General features: G+C 37.6%; 1 protein-coding gene across 1 annotated transcript in view; it reads left to right on the forward strand.

Annotated features, from left to right (window-relative positions):
• The window catches only part of LOC140161720 (uncharacterized sodium-dependent transporter YhdH-like), a 70,587-nt gene that overhangs the window by 43,229 nt on the left and 4,317 nt on the right, over window positions 1-23,041 (forward strand). Inside the window, exons 7-12 of the mRNA XM_072185019.1 lie at window positions 2,236-2,364; window positions 5,712-5,848; window positions 6,502-6,593; window positions 7,297-7,448; window positions 11,459-11,585; window positions 13,528-13,699. Of these exons, the coding sequence (XP_072041120.1) occupies window positions 2,236-2,364; window positions 5,712-5,848; window positions 6,502-6,593; window positions 7,297-7,448; window positions 11,459-11,585; window positions 13,528-13,699 (809 nt within the window). The remainder of the gene's footprint in view (window positions 1-2,235; window positions 2,365-5,711; window positions 5,849-6,501; window positions 6,594-7,296; window positions 7,449-11,458; window positions 11,586-13,527; window positions 13,700-23,041) is intronic.

A 23,041-nucleotide genomic window follows, 5' to 3' on the forward strand; every position in this document is an offset into this window, starting at 1 on the left:
GAATGACCCAGTTGTTTACATGTTAAAAAATCTAAGAGTTATGATGAGGAATTAAAACATCCATTTGAGGGGTGGCATTCGCTCTAGACCCAAGAATAAATAACATTTCCACCCAAAGACTACATATTTCTTAATAATTTGCCCATTATGTAGGCCTACAAGTTGGAAAAGTTTTTACTTGTTTTATCTGTTGTCTGACAAAGACTCAAATGTCTGCTAAAATGTCACTGAATACTCCTTGATTTTGACAATCAAAGGGGCTCATAATAATAGTAATGAAGGAAATAATGATTTTACTCCACCTCCTCCTCCTCCTCCTCCTCCTCAGTTATGCTTCTCCCCTTTTATTATTAACTACTGCTACTATTTCTACAACTTATAAATTTTAATATTGATAATGGGACGCATGAGTAATACATGAAGTATATTAATATTAATAACAGTTTAGTTATACTGTACTATATTTATTAAACATTCACATACATGACATACTAAAAGAATAAACTTGATAAGATAATATTGTTAAAATTCTGACAAATAATTTTGTTCATCATAAATGAGAATAGTTATACATTTTATATGAAAATATTCCCATTAATCAATATTGATGCATATTATAGAAAAATTATTTAATTTGTGTATATCGTGGAACATACTCTTTGCGTGGCTCTGTATAGTAAGCTGTTGTACACAGATAAACTTGCACCTCCGGATGCACAGAGTAGCATTGTACGCTCGTGTATTAGCATGATTTGTCGTGGAGTAACAAGCGTAGTTGAATGTTCCACAATGTACACAATTTAAATAATTTTTCTATAGATCAAATTAATATTCTAAAAGCTATCTACATTGTATAATACCTGTGCCATTTACAAAACAACAACACCACAATTTTTTAACCATGACCGTGCAGTTATTTTTGAGTTGTTTATTGTTAGGCCAAGGTTTGTAAGATACCGATAAGGTAAAAATAGATATGAAGGTTAGCCCATATAGCATATAGGAATAAAAAAAAAGACTTTGATCTTGGATATAATTTAGGATATTTATGTAAAACGTATCAATAACAACAGCCAAGATCCTTCACAATATTTGACAGGAAATATATGGAGAACCAGCTAAAAATTACTCTCCTCAAAAATTTTAGTCTTGATACTTTCTACATACATGTATGCTATTGACTATTTTTTTCATTTTTAATCAAATAAAATTTCACTTTATGTTTAAAAGTTTTGACAACTAATTGTCAATGTGCTTGTTGAAGTGATGTTCTCTGTACAGCTCCCGGGGTACAGCTATTGTTGATTGTCATGGTTGTTGTAGCAAATTTAGGAAGAAGTAAGATCATCGGGTAACCTTGTTGCTAAGCAGCAGTAAACATGCTTTACACAGAAACCTACTTCAACAGGAACATAACGGAGATGATGATGTTGAAATGTCTGCATGGGAGTGGAATTTTATTGGACTGTTTGGATGTAAATATAAAAAAAATCGTCCTCTAGTTATTAGAATTCTTCGCATGTTATGCACTGCCTAAATACAAAAGTTTGGTTCTGATTGGTTAATTGAATCACACCCTGGCATTATCAGGTTGCATGCAGCAGTGAGCATATAAGAACTCAAAATTTGTAACTGCCTCGCCATGGGGAGGGAATACTCAATTTGGGTGGGAGATGTGCTTCCAAGAATCTATAAGTAGACCGATATTGACACCAAGTTTCCTAGAACATTTATCTATATTTATACATTTACTCACATATATACCCGAGCATGTAAGAACTCAAAAATTGTAACTGTCTTACTGAGGGGAGAGAATACTCAATGGGAGATGTGCTTCCAAAAATCTGTTAGTAGACCGATACTGATACCAATTTTCCTAGAACATTTACCTGTATACCTAATGTCCAGATAGGTGGCCAAATTTAACACAATTTCATAATATTTTTACCAAATTTCACATTTTGTTTGAAAGTTTGGCTCCAGTTAGAAAAAATAGTTGGTATTTTTTTGTTGAAAAATTTGTAAAAAAAAGGCACATTTTCATATATCAAATCGACTTTAGAAAAGGGGCCATTGTTTATATATTGTTCTGAAAATAAATCCCATATTTGCAACACATCCCTGTATTCTCATTTGTACTGAGTACCCTGCTAGGCTGTCTCACACATTCCTCACGAACATCTTCAAGACCTGCATTCTTGACTCACATTTTTTACTTGAATCTTTGCTTTTCAGTTTAGTATGCGGTATGCTGACCTTTAGTACAGTATTTGCTACACAGATGCAGAACGGCACAAATGTATCTGAAATTGTGGATTTATTAAAAGAAAATGGACCAGCTAACACAGGGCTCACATTTATATGGTAAGTAAAAACCTTAAAAATTTTATTAAGCTGTTCACAAGTTTTTAAGTTCCTCCCTTGTTTGGACATTAGCTTACGGATAAGCTTAGGCTTCCAAAAAATACTGCACTTGTGGCACCACCGAAGGTGGGCATGGTGGAATTCCTCCAGACGTGGGCTTTGCTACCCTGCCCCGGGTGTGCATAGCTGAAAAAAAGGGGGAAACCCTTTTTTGGCTAAAAATTGCTAAATTGTAGGAAAATTTGCATTTGTCATGTTTTACCCTCCTCAGTTTCCCTGGAAAAAGAAATCCTGTTGCTGCCACTGTGTGCAAATAATTGAAACTGTAGAAAAGTCTAGGATTGGCAAGTAAAATTGACTTATCAGTAAAATACCCTTCAAATGCCGAAAGGACCCCCATTTTATGTCTAACTTTCCATCTTCATCGCTCTCATACCATAACAAGACCCCTATTTTCTCTAAATAGTTTGGTATTTTTTGCAACCACCCCTGTTTTCTGAAGTAGTAATCTACAGGAGATATTTTTTGCAAGAGAATATTCAAGTTTAATTCTTTCGAGAACTCATTTAAAGGGGTGTGACATGATCAATAGCCTCATCCCCCATTCTTGGGAATAAAAACTGAGATTTTGATATCAGAAAAGCTTGACATCAGCTTGACTCCATCCAAAATAGAGCTAAAGGCCCGGTCACACTATGACGGACGATAAGCAACGAAAGGTGACGAACGTGAAAATCACAAAATGTTGACGGCAAAGCGACGACAAAAAGAGGAAAAACAAGATTCGCTGACGAGTGGGAACGACCTTTAGCGACAACACGACGGCAAGGGACGAAAGGCTGCGGCAGGAAACGGAGACTAGCGACCAAAACCGGACGTTGTCTGGGCGGTGAGTGACGAAGTCTTGACGGAGCCCGACAACAAGCAACGAGGTCAGACGGCTGGCAGCGGATTTGCTTGCGCCAAGGAACGGCAGCTGACGGTGGATTGCGGTGATGATGACGTGACTCAGCAGCCGACATCAAAGCCTGTGTGTGTGCGGGTCGTATAGTCCCACTCTATCAATATCAATAATAATCAAAAATATTAACATCAATATCAACAATAATCAAAAATGGTCAAATCGATATCAATAATAATCCAAACTATTAACATCTATATCAATAATAATCAGGATTATTAACATCAATATCAATAATAATCAAAAATATTACACATATCAATAATAATCAAAAATAGTAAAAATTAATATCAATAATAATCCAAACTATTAATATCTATATCAATAATATATCAATAATAAAAGATTAACATAAATATCAATTATTATAATCAAAGATATTAATATCAATATCAATAATAATAACAAATACTACACATATCAAAAATAATCAAAAAAATTAATATAAATATCAATAGGAATCAAAATATTAAAATCAATATTAACAATAATCCAAACTATTATACCAATATCAATATATCAATAATTATCAAAAATATTATCATCAATATCAATAATAATAAAAAATGTTAATATCAGTATCAATAATAATCACAAATATTAACATCAATATCAATATCAATAATAATCAGAAATATTAATATTTTTGATTATTATTGATATTATTTTCTTTTTATATGAACTTTAAAATTGCATCGTGCCGTGTAGTCTATTGAAATCGAACTGACGTCAATAAAACGTCAAACATCGCACAAAAAGACTTGATTAGAATTTACAGTCACTCATCGTGAGTTGCCGTTAGTTGTCGCTGAGAATCCGTTAGCGACGCGAGACGGTCGAAATTATTCGTCGGGAAATTTTCAACATGTTGAAAATTTTGTGACGACAAAAAAAATAGTTGTGATTCCATTCCACTTTCGTCGGAGACCGCAACCCTCATTTCTTTGACGTTTCCATACCGTGCAAAGCCGTCTCTAGTCGTTTTGAGGTCGTCACAATTTCGTTGGTAGTCGTTGTCAACGACCATAAAAAAGACTTGATTAATTTCTACAATCCTACAAATGCATATATCTATTTCATGAATCGCACAAAAAGTTTAAAATCGTTGACCATCGTTAAAAATCGTAACCCATCGCAGACCACCGTTTCAATGCCGCAGGTACTCGCAAACGATACTCGCAAACAATATCCGTCACTCTCCGGACAAAAAGTCACTGTCGCACCAAGATCGTTACAATTTCGCTGCTTGCCGCAACGTGTCGTCAGGGTTCGAGATGTGACGTCCGCTTGCCGCTGTATATTCGCAATGGTCGCGACAACGACTACCAACGAAATTGTGACGACCTCAAACGACTAGAGACGGCTTCGCACGGTATGGAAACGCCAAAGAAAATGAGGGTTGCGGTCTCCAACGAAATTTGAACAGAATCACAACTACCTTTTTGTCGTCACAAAATTTTCAACATGTTGAAAATTTCCCGACGAATAATTTCGTTCGTCTGCGGTCGCTGACGGATTCGTCCAGCGACAACTAACGGCAACCCACGATGAGTGGCGGTAAATTCAAAATTGCAATTCACAGCTTAACGTCGCTTGCCGTTCACCCCTATTCGTCACAGTGTGACCGGGCCTTAAGCGTGTCATTGAGTATGAAGATCATCGTGTTCAGCTAGCCACCGCAGGGTAGTTGGAGCAGCCACCCTCTTCTGTCATATGTTCTACAAGTATACCCCTGAGTTGTTATGCCAGCTGATGCAAGACACGTGATGGTCTGTGAAATCCCATGACCTAGCAGTGGAAGTCTCAAGATCAAACCTTTTCAGCCATGAAAGATCATTTCTACCATCTACAGCCCAATTATGGAATTCTCTTCCTGCACAAATTCCAGCCATTAGATTGAGGACCAGCTTCAGCAGGGAGGTTAATCGCTTTCTGGGTGCATCCTCGTCAGCAGCTTCTAAATGAATTTTTTGTCTCTGCTATTAATCCCCAGTTATGCCATGTCTTAGAAAAAAAGAAAAGAAGAAGAAAGCTTAATATTTTTCTCATTTACACCGCAGTAAAATTTGACACCGGGATATGTTTCATGGTACAAAAAAAATGTGCCGAATTGTGGTAACCACAACCGGAAGTGTGAACCATCATATGGGGCATTGTTATATTCAAAGGAGGACACGTGTTAACTGTGTTCTTCTTCATAGGTTCATCGGATAGAAAACAACATGAAAAAATCTTTCTAATGATTTTTTTACTTCGTTTTTCTCAGGATGCCAATCCTATACAATGAAATCAAGGGAGGTCAAGTGTTGACTGTGTTCTTTTTCATCGGATAGAAAACAACTTGAAAAAATCTTTCTAATAATTTGTTTTACTTTGTTTTTCTCAGGATGCCAATCCTGTACAATGAAATCAAGGGAGGACAGGTGTTGACTGTGTTCTTCTTCATCTCCCTTGTGCTGGCTGGTCTCAGCTCAATGGTGGCTAATATAGAGCTATTTGTACACAATGTAGGAGATTTTGGAGGTAAGTAAAAGCAGGCTTTGCCGTTTGAGGAGAGCTAGAGCGATTGCTCCCCATCACTCCCCTCAAATAAAGCTGAGGAGAGCTTTTTATCCAGGCACATGCAATTGTACCACTCTTTATTAATTATAAATCCAGTTAAATTTTCTTTTCACACCAAAAAAAAAAGAGGGGAAAATGATATAAAAATCAATGAAAATCAACCCTTAGTTCTGCACAAACTTTTCTTATGAAACCTATTTTAATTGACTTGTCCAATATATGCAATTTGAGGCATATTTTAGGATAAATACTTAAGCTAAAATAAGAAAAATTACAAAACTACATTTTGATATTCAGGTCACTCACAGTAAACCAACTCTGTTATTTTTTGCCTTAGCAATATCTTTTTCATTCTTGAAGAGACTCATTAGGTTTGTAGAAACTCATAATATACATTTCATCTTGTCAAAACCAATTTTACTGACCTAACAGTTTTGACCATCTTGGGTGATGGCCACCAGAGTGATGTTTTTCAAATCCAGTTTCTGTACACCAACAGAGGGCTGCACCCCAAAGCGGATCATATATGTGACTAAGATAATATGCTCCTCGTCTCTGTTCATTATTTTTACTTAATATATGTTTAATTATTTTTGTATTTGTTTTCTTTACAGTTAATAGGAAGTTAGCCACTCTTGTCTGCTGTACAATAGTGTTCTTATTTGGGTTAGGCTCAGCCCTCAACATAAACTTCTTACTTAATCAGGTTAGTATCAGCCCTTAATCAGGGTTAGGCTCAGCCCTCAACATAAACTTCTTACTTAATCAGGTAAGTATCAGTCCTTAATCAGGGTTAGGCTCAACCCTTGTCATAAACTTCTTACTTAATCAGGTTAGTATCAGCCCTTAATCAGGGTTAGGCTCAATTCTTAACATGAACTTCTAGGTTAGTATCAGCCCTTAATCAGGGATAGACTTTGCCCTTAAACTTCTTACTTAAACAGGTAAGTATCAACCCTTAATCAGGGTTAGGCTCAATTCTTAACATAAACTTCTAGGTTAGTATACTATCAGCCCTTAATCAGGGATAGACTTCACCCTTAAGTATTAACCCTTAATCAGGGTTAGGCTCAGCAGCCTTTAATCAGGGTTAGTCTAGTATCAGCCCTTAATCAGCTATTGAATGAACCTTGTGACAAATGCCCGGGGAAAAATGTGTTTGAATGATGGACTGTTCCAGTTAAATCTATACATGGAAGACATGACCTTAATTTCCCATACAGAGAGTGTGAATTTCATGTGGGATTACCTGAATGTGTGAGTCCATTTGAAATCTACACCCCCTGTGAGGGAGATTAAAGTAATGTCTTCCCTGGGGGTGTATGAATTTCAACAGGAATAATCCAATATGAAATTACACCCCACACTGATTTTATTTCTAATATTATGTTTTTGCCTTTCTTTTTCAGGATTTTGTCTGGGGTTTTGCTCTCCTTATATCTGGGCTTGTCTTTCAGTACATGGTCATCAGATATGGACCTACAAGATTTAGAATGCAACTATACAATGATTATAGTATAGATGACTGGACTTTACCGAAAGTGTGGGAATGGATTATAATGTAAGTTTGTGGGTGTATGCTTAGGGGGTGGGGTGTGGGGGTGGGGGGGCAGTGTTTACTCTCTTTGGAAATTGAGTGTGCCTTGGCTCATTAATAACTCTAATTTACTAATTGTAATACAGCATTGCAAATTTATGTGCGTCAAATATAATTTTCACTGGGCCAAAATTGCGACATAAAGCCTCTGAGTAAGCACTGGTGGGGGGTACATATCGAATCATATAATAATTATAATATTAGATGATTCATCATCATCATCAGTCGGCTGCGGAGCAGGCGACTAAAGCTTTCTCCAACTAATGCGATCTTGGGCAAGCGAAACAATTTTGTTTGGCTGCAGCATCCTTTCAGTATCTCCCAGGGGTGCTGGACATACTGTAAGTACAGTGTACACGGCCGTCCCGGTTTCCTCTTCCCATGTGGTGGAATATAAAGCGCATATTCTTTCACAGGCTCGCCATCTTCAAGACGCAATATATGGCTGAGAAATTTGAGTTGATGAATCTTGACTCTGGCAACCAGTGGAGTGGTGTTGGTCAGGTTGTAGATGGTTTCTTTGGAATCCGATCCACACGCTTGATGTTTAACATGACTCTGTAGCAAGATGTTGCAAATGCATTGATCTTGTTTTCCATGTCCTTGGTAATTACCCATGACTCGCACCAGTACAGAAAGACAGTTACACACGTTGTCTGAAACAGCTTGATTTTTGTTTCGATTGGCAGGGACGGGCTTCTCCAAAGGCTGCCCAGTTTCCAGAAAGCTGCCCAGGCTAGTGCTTTTCTTCTTTTTAGGTCTCCAACACTAGAGCCCATCTTTGAACCCAAATACCTGAAGTCTGTGACATGGTTGATGGTACTACCATAGACTTCAAGTGCTGGTTGGGCGTTACAGTTTGCAGTCATATATTCTGTCTTAGGTGCGCTGATTACAAGGCCTAGATCTGCTGCTGCAGTTGCAGTCCTAGTAAGCTGTGACTGGACCCGGTCTATGGAAGATTCCAGCAGGGCAATATCATCAGCAAAATCCAGGTCATTCAGCATCTTGGCAGGATACCTGCTTGACCGACGTGGGTAGGTAACAATTCCAGCGTCAATTCCAGAAGTTGATTTCATCAGAAGGTAGTCTACCAGGATAATAAACAGGAATGGCGCCAACACATCACCCTGAAGCACTCCAGTTGTAACTTGGAAAGGCTCTGAGATACTGCCATCTACCATAACAGCACTATTGGAGTCTTTGTAGAGCACCTGGATGGCATTGACCACAACCTTTGGTATTCCATAATGCCGCAGCACTGAAAACAGGACGGACCTGTTGATGGAGTCGAAGGCTTTTTTTGAAGTCCACAAAAGTGACTGTTAAGGGAAGTTGGTACTCCTTGAAGCCTTCCATGATCCTCCTCAAAATGTGTATTTGCTGAGCACAGCTGCGACCAGATCTAAAGCCAGCCTGGTTGCTTCTCAGTAAAGGATCAATGTGGGGTCGGATCCTGTTCAGAAGGATCTTGTTGTACACTTTTGCGGCAATGGACATAAGCTTAAATACCACGGTAGTTTGTCATGAGAGAGAGAGGTCACCTTTCTTTGGTAGAGGAATGATTACATTCGTAACCCATTGACGTGGTGGTGTCAGCGTTGAGAATACTTCCACACAGAATTCGAGAATCATATCAATCATGCTATCCCCTCCTCCCTGAAGTGCTTCTGCAGTTATAGCACAGTCCAATCCTGCTGCCTTGTTGGTCTTCATGGCTGCTATTGCTTTGACTACTTCACGAGTTGGGGGCTCAGTGATAATAGGAAGATCTTCAACAGCTGGTGCATGAAGTTCTGAAGCTGCTGTGCCACTGTCGTTGTTAAGGAGTGAGCTAAAATATTCCTTCCATTCCTCAAGCAGTTCATGGTCACTGGTTGGAGCTGATCCATCTCTCTTTTGACTTTCACCCCTTTCCTTGAGTTCTTCCCAGAAAGCGAGTGTATAATTTTCCAGGTGGTGGTATAATTCCCTATCTCGTCGGCCAGCTTCAGGTCTTCCATCTGCTTATTGAGGGTAGCAAGCTCATCAGATTTATAGGAGTTGTTAAGGCTGGTGTTCAAGTTCCTCCATCTTTCTCTAGATTGACGAGACTTTGAAATGGAGTACCGCTTTTTGGCCTCATCCTTTCAAGTTTAAGTCTGATGGTTGCATCTGATACCCAACTTGGTAGTCCGCATGGCTCTTGCTTTCCAATAACTTTCTCGGCAACTTCACGGACCGCTGTTTCAAGGTCTCATACCTGTCAGAGATGGGTGTGGTGTCATCCATGCTCAAGACCTGGAATCTGTTTTATAGCTCCAGCTGAAATTCCTCCTTTGTATCAGGATCTTGCAACTTCTTCCAGTTGAATTTTGGTCTCTTGCAAGGTTTTCCTTTGCTAGTTCGCAGACTGGCAGCTAGACGGATGCTCACAGTGCGATGATCGGAGTCCACTTCTACTGAGTTGTATGCTCGACAGTTGCGGAGAGAATTTACCCACTTGCTGTTTATTAGTATGTGATCTAACTGTGCATGGGTTGATCCAGCTGGATGGGTCCAAGTCCAGAGATGGTTCCTGGGTTGCGGGAATCTCATCTGGGCCGGTCTGAGATTGTACTCCTGGCAGGTGTTGACCAGACGCTCACCATTGTCATTTGTTGAATCATGGTAGCAATGTGGACCAATGACCCAAGGATGGGAAAGATGACTGTCTGTTCCTATTCTGGCATTAAAATCGCCGAGGATGAGATGGATGTTGTGTCTTTTCATACCATCCAGGTGGTCAGATAGAGATGAATAGAATTCCTCCTTGTCAGAAGATGTTGTGCACTCAGTGGGTGCATATACAACAGTGATGCTGAGCTGAGGGTTGCCATGGAATGTTACAAATAGTATCCTCTCGGAAACAGCTTCAACACTCTTAAGACATCTGTGAATGTGCTTGGACATGACCAGACCAACTCCTCCGTGCCTTTGCTTGGTAGCAGAACTGTGCCTTTTGCTTGGTAGCAGAACTGAATGATAAAACCCAGTTCCTATCATCTGACCAAAGTTCATCGGTTGGGCTTGGTGTAATGAGACGATGTTCTTTAATTCCGGGTAATGTCAATACCTGCATCAGCACAGCCCATGAATAGCTGATGCATTTTCCCTTGTTGATTTACAGTACGGACATTATAAGTAGATATTACAAGAGGTTTGAAGGTAGACAGGCGACAGATTAGATGATTGGATGTTACCTAAAGCATGTTAATGGATTATGTAATATAAGTTTGTTGATGCATGTCTCAGGGATGGGTGTGTGTGTGGGGGGGGGGATATATCGAATAATATATTAAATAATTATACTCTAGATGATTGGATGTTACCTAAAGTCTGTTAATTAGAGGTTAATAACTGCGCATCGGTTATTTGGAGGGCATTGCTCTGATGCAAAGATGCAAAGTTATTAACCTCATTCATAACCGTCACTTTGGTCTTTTAACTTTACAAAATAACACAAAATTTTCCTCAAAACTTTGTAAAAATAAACAATTTTAACATCTCCCCTTTCCCAAAATCAATCGGGCTAAAACAAGATGACCAATAACAAAAGTGTGTATCGGAATCTGTACAAATATGGTAGTGCGCAATCCAAATATGGCAGCTAGCACACGCGCAGTTTGTTGGACGCACAATACATCGCACGCGGAAGTCAATTGTTTGTGACATTTGAACAATTACGCATTTTGGGGTCAATTGTGAGATATTAATGACCTCGATTTGCGTTCGCATTTTCACAAATAATAAAATATGATTGGATCGCACGCATCGCGTTTATTAACGAGGTTATGAATGGATTATAATGTAATTTTGTGGATGTATGTCTCAGGGATGAGGGTGTGTGGATAGTGCGTCAGTGTTTGCCTGCAAACGAGGACACACGCAAGATTTTTCGCTCTAAACTGCAGAGATACAGCGCTCACATTTATTTATCTTGTTTATTATAATAGGTTTGTGGCCCCAATAGAAGCAGTAGCTCTGATAATATGGTGGGCAGTTGATACTATAAGTAATGATAGCGATGAATATCCTTGGTACGGGTTTAGTCCAGAGAGCTTCATGGCAACAGTATTTGAGGTAGGTATAGATTTATGTACATTGTTTCAGTTTCAGTTCAATTTACTGTATTTCGTCAAATAGTCGCCCCCCCCCCCCTCAAATAAACGCCCACCACTTTTTTCAACCAAGATGTTTCAAAAATGGCGATATTTCCAAGCTATCTTGTGTAGTAAGCTTACCAAGTTGTCCCCATGGTCGATAATAGCATCAATAATTGGCGAAAATCTGGATTGTAAACCCGAAGTGAACCAGAAGTCAGTGTTTCTAGTTCATAGTTCGTCATTTTAGCATGAGTTTTAAGTTTACCTAATGATTTTAACGGGAATTATCATTCTAAAATTGACCTTGAATAAACGCCCCCCTTTGGGAAAATTGACGAAATACGGGAGTACTTTTAAGTTCCCTGCCAAATATGAGCTACATGTATGTGTGTTATTGGCAGAATGCATTGGATGCAGAACGTAAACAAGCATACACTTTAAATCAAATTTTGCCATGCACATTTTGAAATAATCCGGAGGTATGCTGTAAAAGTTGAAATTTTCGCGCGATTAATTTTGTGTGTTTTGCTAATTTTGAACTGTTTCCCTTGTTTTTAAATTTGCCATTCTAAATTTCCTTACATTGGCCTATACACAAAAGGAATATATTCGTGAGTTGTTATTTTCCCGGTAGCAGCTTGGAACACGGAAATAAATGTAGCTCAAAAATTTCCACTTTTACAGTCCTCTATTGTGCCCTTCATGAGCAACACACAAACATGGCGGAGTGGGTACTCTTTTGGTTATAGACGAATCCAGTGAGCCAAGTGATGGTCAGAATTCATTTGGGTCCCATCCACATCAAACTGGTGTTGTCCCAGCAAACACAAAACGTTTTCGACATCATTCGCAAAAGGTTATAAAAGATTGTCAGAAAACGTTTAAATGTCGGGTTATACAAAGGGTACATTAATGGTATAAAACGTTTTCATAACATTAAATAACATTTGTTGGTAATTTACTGTACAGCAAACACAAATGTTTTACAGAAAACATTTAAATGTCGGGTTATATAAAGGGTATAAAAACGCTTTTAATAACATTCCAAAAACATTTTTGAAAACTTGGTACAAATCATTCTAAACAGAATGTTATTTTGGGGTTGAAAAATATTTTGCAAAAAATGTTTGCCCAAAATATTTTCAATAACGTTTTTAAAATGTTTTCACGACCTTTATATAACCCGACATTTAAAGGTTATTAAAACGTTTTGTAAAAAACATTTTAAGAACATTTCTGTGTTTGCTGGGTGAAAATATTTTAACATAATGTTATTTAAGTGTTCACAAAATATTTGGCCAGAAATGTTTGCAAAAATAGTTTACAATGACATTTCAAAAACATTTAAAAAATATTGTTGTAGTGTGTTTTAATACAAAACGTTTTAAAACGTTTCATGACCTTTATATAACCCGACATTTTAATGTTATTAAAATGTTATTACCTAAACCAAAACCCAAAATATAACTTATTTAAAACGTTTTAAAAACGTTTTTGTGTTTGCTGGGGTTCTACATTATTCTACATGTAACACAGGTGTTGGAATGCGGTTTAAAATTCCCGCCAAAGCTGCATCATTTCACATTTCCGGTGGGATGTGACCCAGCTATAGCTGCCATTGAGGTGTAGGAATGCTCTTTAAGATGGCCCAAACAATTCATTCTAATACTGTAATGACATGTTGGGTACATGTACAAACTGAAAGTGCCCTCCTGTAAAAATCCCACCAGGAAATACGGGCACAGACCCTTTGTTCTTGTTGGGCTTTTTGCAGGGAGGGAGCTCTCTTTTTGTAAGTGAAATTACACTTAAGCACAAGAGCTCATGTACACCAGTCACCATGCGGTGAAACTTCACAGTAATTATTGTTCCAGTGCCAGTGCTAAAACCTATTTTATATATATCCATTTCTTCTACAGTGGGGTGCATTTATGATAGTCTTGTTATTGACCAATGTATTCTACGTCAAGATCTTCCTACCGAGAAGACCCGACCTTCAAAGAAGTGATGTGATGCCGACACCAACACCGTTTGTTAGCGATGAAGGAAAAGAGGACTATGCAACATTTCAGAATGACATGGAGACGACAAGTTAATCTTTGTCTGAAATTATCCAGAGTTTTATAACTTTGTTGTAATGTACAATCAATATGTGCAAATCTTCCTAAGGCAATGGACTTCTTTCATATATGCAGTATGTTAATATATTTGTATGAAATGCCATAAAGATTCGCCTAAGGCTGCGATCACATAGAAGTATACGGTATTCGCTATACCGTATACTAATACCGTATACTTCTATGTGATTGCAGCCTAATGGCGCTATGGGCTACCTTGTCATAACTGGAATTATAGGCACAAACTTAAAATGCCCTCATGTAAAAATCCCACCAGCACAGACCCTTAATTCTGGTTGGGATTTTCAGAGGAGTGATCTCTCTATTTAACACGAAATTTACCCTGGAGCAAAAGAGCCAATGCGCACCATTAAATGTATATTGTGACCCATCACATCGAAACAGACCACTTCGCGGCTAGCTTCATTGGCAGATAACAATGAAAGAAGATGAAAAAATAAAAAAAAAAAAAAAAGAATTCTGAGCTTGTTTTGCCTCATAAAACATTTTTACTGTATCTGATTTCAGCAAGTAAACTGAACTTATCATGTTTACAACACCGCGAATGCGCAATAAAATTCAAAATACTCATATTCAAATTGCTGATGCCAACATTAAATCTACACATTCTGCACGCAACTTGGGGATTTTCCTTGATGAAAACATGACAATGGCTGAACAAGTGAAGAAAATATGTCAGTCTGCATACTTTCAAATTAGTAATATTAACTCAATCAGAAAAATTCTTTCTGATGACACTGCCTCTATTCTTGTTCATGCTCTCATCACCTCCCGACTTGATAATGGAAATGCACTTTTATATGGAATTTCAAACACTCTTCTTGATAAGCTCCAGCGAACACAAAATGCAGCTGCTCGTGTACTCTCAAAGACTCGTAAATTTGATCACATAACCCCTACTCTCATACAGCTTCACTGGTTACCCATTCAGTCAAAGGATTCAATTCAAAATTCTTCTGCTCACATGGAAATCCCTACATGGACTTGCACCTTCTTATATAAACCAACTTCTTACTCCGTATGTTCCAACACGGACTTTGAGATCGTCAGATAAACTTCTTCTTTCAACACAAAAAACTTTTTCCTCGTATGGTGATAGAGCATTCTCTTCATGTGCACCAAAACTTTGGAACAATCTTCCTATGGACATTCGTTGTTGTGTATCACTTGATATTTTTTTTAATCGTTTAAAAACATTTTTGTTCCAATCTGCTTATGATATTTAATGTGCTTTTAATATTTAATATGCTATTTGATTTCATATTATGTTCCAATTCAAAGTGTATTTTTTGCTAAATATGCTTCTTGTCGGTTTATGATTGTATTTTCCTATGTCATTTTTGTTTGTGTTTTGTATAGCGCCTCGGATTAGGCTACCTAGATAGATGGCGCTTTATAAATGCTTTAAAGTTAAGTTAAGTTAAGTCAAGTAAGGTGTCATTTTCAAGCTAAAAAGCAGCAGTTTATTCTAGTGTTTAAATCTCATATCATTTTCATTTCTGCTGCAAGGTGGTCTGTTTCGATGTGATGGGTCACATTTATAGTTTGACAGAAAACAAGTCTATTAGAGTGATCAATTTGCTGAGAAAAGTAACTTGGTTGTGCTGCATATTAAAATGAATACAATCATGCCTATTATAACAAGTATTAGTGATTCTGAATAGTGTTTTTAGAGTGAATTTTATTTACTCACCAATAAGTTCTTTACCAGGACAATGACTTTACCAGGACAAATGTTTGCGAAGCGTGTAAAAATGTGCAATTTTAGTGCTAAAATGGGTCAAAATCGGGTTACATGACAAATACGATAGTACCCTGCACTTTAATGCATGTAGATGTATTAAAAAAATTCCGGTAAGTCCCGTGACCCCTTTTGGATGAGGCTGCGACCCTCAAAAGGGTCTCGACCCACAGTTTGAGAACTGGTGGGTTATATATTGGCTGATACTTGATGTTTACTCAGGAGGACAGAAAAGTAATTTAATTGTGTAATTGTTGATGTATTGTACATATTTAATATTTTCTAATATAAATTGTAATAAATGAGAAATAATTGTTTTGTGAGGGAACAAACTAAAAGTTTGATGACTCCTATAAACAAAAAAGTCCTTTTGTTGATGGGAGGGGATCCAAAAGTCTGGTTACGTTTATAAAGAAAAAGTAGTTAAAATACTGTAAAGGTTCGCCTAATGGCGCTATGGGCTCCCTTGACATAAGTGGAATTTTAGGCACAACCTAAAAGTTCCCTCCTGCAAAATTCCCACCAGCAAATAGGGGCACAGAACCTTAATTCTTGTTGGGATTTCAGGAGGTAGCTCTCTATTTGCACATGAAATTTAACCCAAGGCAAAGGAGCCCAAGTGCACCATTAGGCGAATCTTTACGGTATTGGTCAAAGTTTATATTTCTGCTTGGAATTTTCAAGATTTCACACTCACATTTCAGGGAGGGAGGGGGTCAGCTTCCTAACAAAAGCACTTTCATTTATAGGACGTTATTGATCTTTCGTTTGTTCCCTAACATAAATTGGAATAGTAGAGAAATGGGGACTATTAAATATTATTTTGAATATTGTTTTTTACATCAAAACATTGCATATGTCCGTAGAGGAGTTGGGCTAAAAAAGTAAAAACAAAATAGCAGCTGTTTTTCTTTACAAAGTCAGAATATCGTATTATTGTTTGGAATAATTATGCATCGGGCTTAAAGATGAGTCATTTGTTTATGTATTTCTTACATGGGGAAGCATAATTTCCCTCCAAATCCAAAATAACCCTTCCAAATTCCACTCCAAATCCGCCAAATGCCATGTTTTTTAGTTAGTGCAATATCTACAAGTATAATGTATGTATATATAGAAAAGAAACACGCACAAGAGTATTATTCTATTTGTGAAAGAGATTGGAACAGATGATAGAGCATAGCCTTAACCCCCTGAGCACTACCTGCCGATCAAACATTGCCTCTGATTGGTCAATTACATGATATCTTTACTTTAATCACCAATCAGAATGGAGCTTTGAATTAGAACGGAGCTTTGCAAATAATTCACCCCAATTTTTTTTGGCGTGGTGAAATTATTCTAACAATGTTGCTGATTGGTCCAATTGAATTCTTTTTGGCCAATCGGCAGGTAGTTCTCATGGGGTTAAACCACGAACTCAAACATGTTGCCTTTACTAAACTAGACTTGAAGCTCTAACCACTGAGCTATATAGCAGCATGATGCGGGTTTTAACCTGTACAGTGTTCAACATGTAATGGCACTTATCATTCAGGATGGACCGAAAGCTCAGGCTGTGCCCCTCACACAGCAAATGCAATGTTTTGATTATGATTTGTCACTATCAATATGAATGGAATTTATTTTACTTACAAACTAACAAATTTATGAAATCTTATATATTTTTTTCTAATATTTTGTATGTTGATTGCTGTAAGAGACTTGCTATTCATCCAGGGATTTTCACTTTATTTGTCGGGGGTCACTCCCATTGTGGCCTGTACACCATCCGCGAGAAAAAAAATGCGTAAAAATGGTAGTTTTTCGTGGGTATATGTAGGCCTGATACGCGCGTATCACATTTAGGGTGTGAAACATTAAAAATTGGGGGAAAAGGGTTGCAAAATTGCAATGTGCTAATCCATGGAAAGGGTATGTAAATTGGATAGATCGAGAGATAAATATAAATGGGGAAATGATCTTCAAAATGCATGTAAAAAGAAATTTATGGTGGAAATTTGAAATTTTCCTGAAAATCCCAGAGAAAATCCAGGAGAAAGTGATCCATGTTTAGGGTGTGAAATAGCACAGTAATCCTTCTTTAATTTGATGCAAGGAATAAAATCCCTGTTTAGAGTGCAAAACAGGCGCATGTTACCTGTTTAGGGTATTGTTTTAGCCAAGGGTTAAATCCTTGTTTAGGGTGCTTTTCAAAAGTTGATTCTTGCGGATGGTGTACAGGCCACAATGGGTGTGACCCCCATGTTATTTTTACCCCTAAAAGAATTTTCACAGAAATCATTAGTGAAATAGGAATACTATTAATTTATTGTTTAATCTTTAATAAATCAATGGTACATGTATCCTGTATCCCCAAATAATGTGGCCAGGGCAGGATAAACAGAAATAATGCACCTCACCCATTGTGTGATCGTGTTTACTGCCAATTCAAGGACACATTATTTTGGAATAGAGGATAAGGCAGCAACAGCAACATTTGTGTCTATTGTTGTGTACGTGTACGGATACTTTTTGTGTGCAGCATATGTGACCATCCATCACAACTGAGCCCGGATGTCGCCAGTGCCACTATTGAGATATGCTCCTTTGAACTTAACAATAAACAATAGGAAACAAAGGATTTATTGACTATACTATAGACATGATATACATCATTTTAAAGCTAATTTCAAGCAAAATATTTTAGTTGAATATCTCAAAAATGATGATTGGCGACTTCAGGGCTCAGTTGTGCTGGATGGTCACATATTATGTTTGTTCGCAATTGCACCTTGGAGAAAACATATTTGCCTATATAGAGTCTTCCTATATTTCTACCTGATGATATTTTGCCTTGATTCAGTCTTCCTATATTTCTATCTGATGATGTTGTACATTTCCAAATGTTTTTATACTTAGTTAGAAAAGGGTCACAAATACTCACAATATATAACTCAGAAAGGCAGTTACTGTAATTGTCACAATATAAAGTATGAGAATAAATAATTTTGTCTTACAAAGTATCTGTATTATTAATGACAAGCAGATAGGCATAGGTGGTGGAAGCAGGCCGGGGGGGGGGGGGACACCTCCCACCTAAATTTTTCCTTAAGGGTACGTCCTCCTAAAACTCCTAATGCAGGCCTGTAGTCAGGATTTTTTGTGGGGGGAGGTGCTGATTTTGAAAGGTTGGACATTTTTCCAAGGGGGGGGGGGGGCAATTCTGTGAAAAGTGGACTTTCTTCACCAAATTTAGACCTTTTTTGACCAAAAAAGCTTAAAAAAAGAAATGTTTTGGATCGCTACGCTTGCAAATTCTTCAATTTGTGGACTTTTTGCATTATTTTGCAAATTTTTGGGGCGGTGTGGGTGGCACCTCTCTTGGCTATGGGCCTGCTCCTAAGAGAAGAAAAATTAAAGCAATGATTCCCTGTGCATTGCCTTGTCCTTTTAGCCTGAAAAACAGTGTTTTGGACCGAAATAGTTTACAATTGCAACATTGTGCACGCTTTGCACATACTAGCCAATCGAATACAAATTCAACTTTATATTTTGGCTGCAATAGTCTGAAATGGAAAAAAATTTCACACGTAAATGTCCTTGTAAAAGCGGCAAAAATACCCCCCCGCAATTTTGAATGCTTCCACCACCACTGCAGGTAAAGGTTATTGATGTTACAGATACTTTATGTGCATGTCCTATCAAGGAGAACTGAAACATTTAATGTTTTTACAGAGATATTGTTTGATTTTTCAAGAGAATCAAATATTTTGGTTGTAAGCCCTTTATTCATGTAATAGTAAAGTTTACAGAAATTTACTTTATTAAATTACGGTTACTGATAAAGCTAACATACAAATAAAACGTCACACACAATTAAATCCAAGTTTGTTTTTGTGTTTGTCTATTTGTAGTTTAATATGATACATGGTAGGATTTACCAGAAAAGAACTAATTGCAACGAGGCTGGATTTTTTGCAGGTGATTCACAGAAAGTATAGTTTGACCTACCTACTATTCTTAAATACCAGATGATTTGGGGGGGGGGTGGCTCTAGGGGGGTCAAAAAAGGAAAGTGATTCAACTTAAGATGGAAAGGGAATTAATGTTTTTACAGAGATATTGTTTGATTTTTCAAGAGAATCAAATATTTTGGTTGTAAGCCCTTTATTCATGTAATAGTAAAGTTTACAGAAATTTACTTTATTAAATTACGGTTACTGATAAAGCTAACATACAAATAAAACGTCACACACAATTAAATCCAAGTTTGTTTTTGTGTTTGTCTATTTGTAGTTTAATATGATACATGGTAGGATTTACCAGAAAAGAACTAATTGCAACGAGGCTGGATTTTTTGCAGGTGATTCACAGAAAGTATAGTTTGACCTACCTACTATTCTTAAATACCAGATGATTTGGGGGGGGGGGGTGGCTCTAGGGGGGTCAAAAAGGAAAGTGATTCAACTTAAGATGGAAAGGGAATCCTTATGATTATAGAGAAACCATTTGAGCAAGTTTGAATTTTGACTATGCTGGAATATTTTACAGAGAAAGTATAGTTTGACATACCTACTATTCTTGAGCTAAATACCAGATGATTTTTTTTGGGGGGGGGGCTCTAGGCAGTCAAAGGTCAAAAAAGTAAAAGTTATTCAACTTAAGAACTTTAGATGGAAGGGGAATCCTTATGATTATAGTGAAACACCATCTGAGCAAGTTAGAAATTTGACCGTGCTGGATTTTTTGCAGAGAAAGTACAGTTTGACCTACCAACTATTCTTGAGCTAAATACCATGTGATTTTGGGTGGGGGGGGTGGTTGGGGCTCTATAGAGAAACACCATTTGAGCAAGTTTGAAATTTGACCCTGTATGACTTTGCTGCCAAAAAATAACCTTTCAACCAAGTTGTGAGTCAACTGTTAGTACGATGTTAGTTCAGAATTATAATCAGATACCGGGGGGCACTCCAACTTTGGAGGTGCATGACGCGCATGTAGGGCTGTTAAGAGTAAGACCCCCTTTTTCAGCATCGCTGTCACCCAAAGACCCCATATTTTTTACGAACACATGCTCTGTCAACCGAAGACCCCCTATTTTTCCGTTTGATCTGTCACTCAAAGACCATTACAAGTTCAATTTGAACAACAACTTTCATTTATCACTGATTTTGTTACTTATTTTGAAAAAACAAAGAAATTTGAAGCCATTTAGAACTAGAGATTCTATTTTCGAGGTTTCTGTAGCGTTGTTTCGGTTCTCACCCAAAGATTCCATTTAAAAAAAAGTCATGCTCTCACCAGGGATATGTTCTCACCCAATGACCCCATATTTTTTACGAAAGTGCAAAAGTGCCAGCCCTACACCTATATCCATTTCAAAATTGAAGCCCAGATACATGGCAATGAAAACTATTAAAGGACCCTACAGACTTCTTATTCGACGTAAAATATTTGATGTAACATATCTACGTTATTTAATCTAGTCCCATCTATTTCCAGTAATATTGAAGTTCTAACGAATGTTTGATCTCACGGGGGGGGGGGGCAGGGGGCAGCTGCCCCTAGTCGCCCCATTGGCTGCACCGCTGTTTGGAGCTTTACGTGCGTCTATATCATACATTTTACCTAATTCAAACGCCGGTCAAATTTTTTAATTTACTTTTAAATTCTCAGAAATTTGTCTCTAACATATTCATTTTTTACCCGATCCATTTTCGAGGAAAAATTGACAAATTTCAAATTTTAAATTACCAAGAATTCAATTTTTTTTTTTAAAATTGAATTCTTTTTGAAAAAAAAAGTGAGTAGGCGGAGACAATAATATGAATATGATCATGCTGTTTTGCATTTAAACCCGATCAGTATAGCTACAAGGGAGTGTTCAGAAATACCTGGGGGCTGGAAACTATATATGTAGGGTCATAAAATGTGTGCAGTTATATAGGAAGGGGGTAAAAAGTGTTTGGTGTGTGAACGGAGAGGGGAGTTAAAAAGTTTTTTTGGCACGTATGAAGGGGAGGGGTCGTGTAAAACTATACACACTTAAAAATAGGTAGTCAAAAATGACCCTAAAGTAGTAATTTTTGACCCCATATGCAGTCAACTATGCACCGAACCCATTGAAGTCATTTTTGACCCGGTACATGAAGTCAAATGATTTGACCCAAATTGTAGTTAAAAATGACCACATTTAGGGTCAAAAAATGATTTAACCCCTAACAGAGTCAGTTGAAACCCTATTAGTGTAAAAAATCACTATATCCAGGGGTCATGATTAGAAAATTACCCCTAACGTAGTTGAAATGACTACATTCAGGGGTCCCGGTTTGAAAATGACCCCGGAACGTGGGTCAAAAAATGACTATATTTGGGGTCATTTAAATATGACCCTTTTAGGTCAATTTAATATGATGTCAACAACTGAAAATGACCCCTATGGTGGTCAAATTTGACTTCATCCAGGGTTATTTCAAATTGACCCCCTAAATTTATTTTTAAGTGTGTAGTAGCATTAAACCTGAAGCAAAAATACTCACCAAAAAAGTTCTGTAGCCAAGAAAAAGGTTCTTTGTAGAACCTTGAGCTTGAAGAACCTTTAAGGAACCATTAGGAAACAGAAAAGAGATTCTTATTCCAAGAAAATGATTTTTAGTAGGCCTACAGTACCAAAAAGGTTAACACTACTTTTTACTTTTCGTAACTTTGTTATGTCCTTGAACTATTTAAAGACTAGGCTTATTTAAATCTTGAAGGTTCTTTACAGAACTTTTAAAGGTTCTTTATAGAATCTTATCACTACTTTAATAGGTGGCGAGCCTCCTGGGTTCTGCATACAGGATATCTAAACCGAGGTTATATGACTTGCACTTTCTCTTTTAAGAGTGTAGGCCTAGTAACAACAGGGGCCGCCACCCGGCGGGGGGGGTCACTCCGTGGCCTGTACACAATCCGCGATAATAACGCGTAAAAAGGGTAGTTTTTCGTGGGTAGGCACGATACGCGCGTATCGTGTTTAGGGTGTCAAAAACATGAAAAATTGGAAAAAAAAGGGTAGCAAAATTGCAATTGCAAATACGCGGAATGAAATATGAAATTTGACGCAAGGAATAAAATCCCTGTTTAGGGTGTGAAAACATATGCGCGTGTTATCGTTTTAGCCCAAGGGTTAAATGCTTGTTTAGGGGGCTTTTCAAAAGTTGATTATCGCGGATGTCGATGGTGTACAGGTCACAATGACCCCCCCCCCCCCGGGCCGCCGCGCCATTATGAGTTTTAAAGCAATCATTCAGGAAAACAGAAGGAAGGCAAAAAAAAAATTGCAATCTTGATAGGGATCAATTTTTAAAGGTTTTAGGGCCTACCCGTGGCTTATGACCCGGGGCCGTTGCCCTAATTAGATACGGTAATTGCCTCAGGGCGCACCAAACTTCGGTATTTCTTAAAGAAAGAAAGAACTAAAAAGAAAGGAAGAATAAAAAGGAAAAAAATGAGTAAACAGTTACCGCGGTACTATTTTCACTGAAACCCCAGTTTTTTTTGAAATCCTGTCATGTTTCACACTTAAAAATA

This window comes from Amphiura filiformis, chromosome 10, assembly GCF_039555335.1.
Source record: "Amphiura filiformis chromosome 10, Afil_fr2py, whole genome shotgun sequence".
Taxonomy (NCBI): Eukaryota; Metazoa; Echinodermata; class Ophiuroidea; order Amphilepidida; family Amphiuridae; genus Amphiura; species Amphiura filiformis.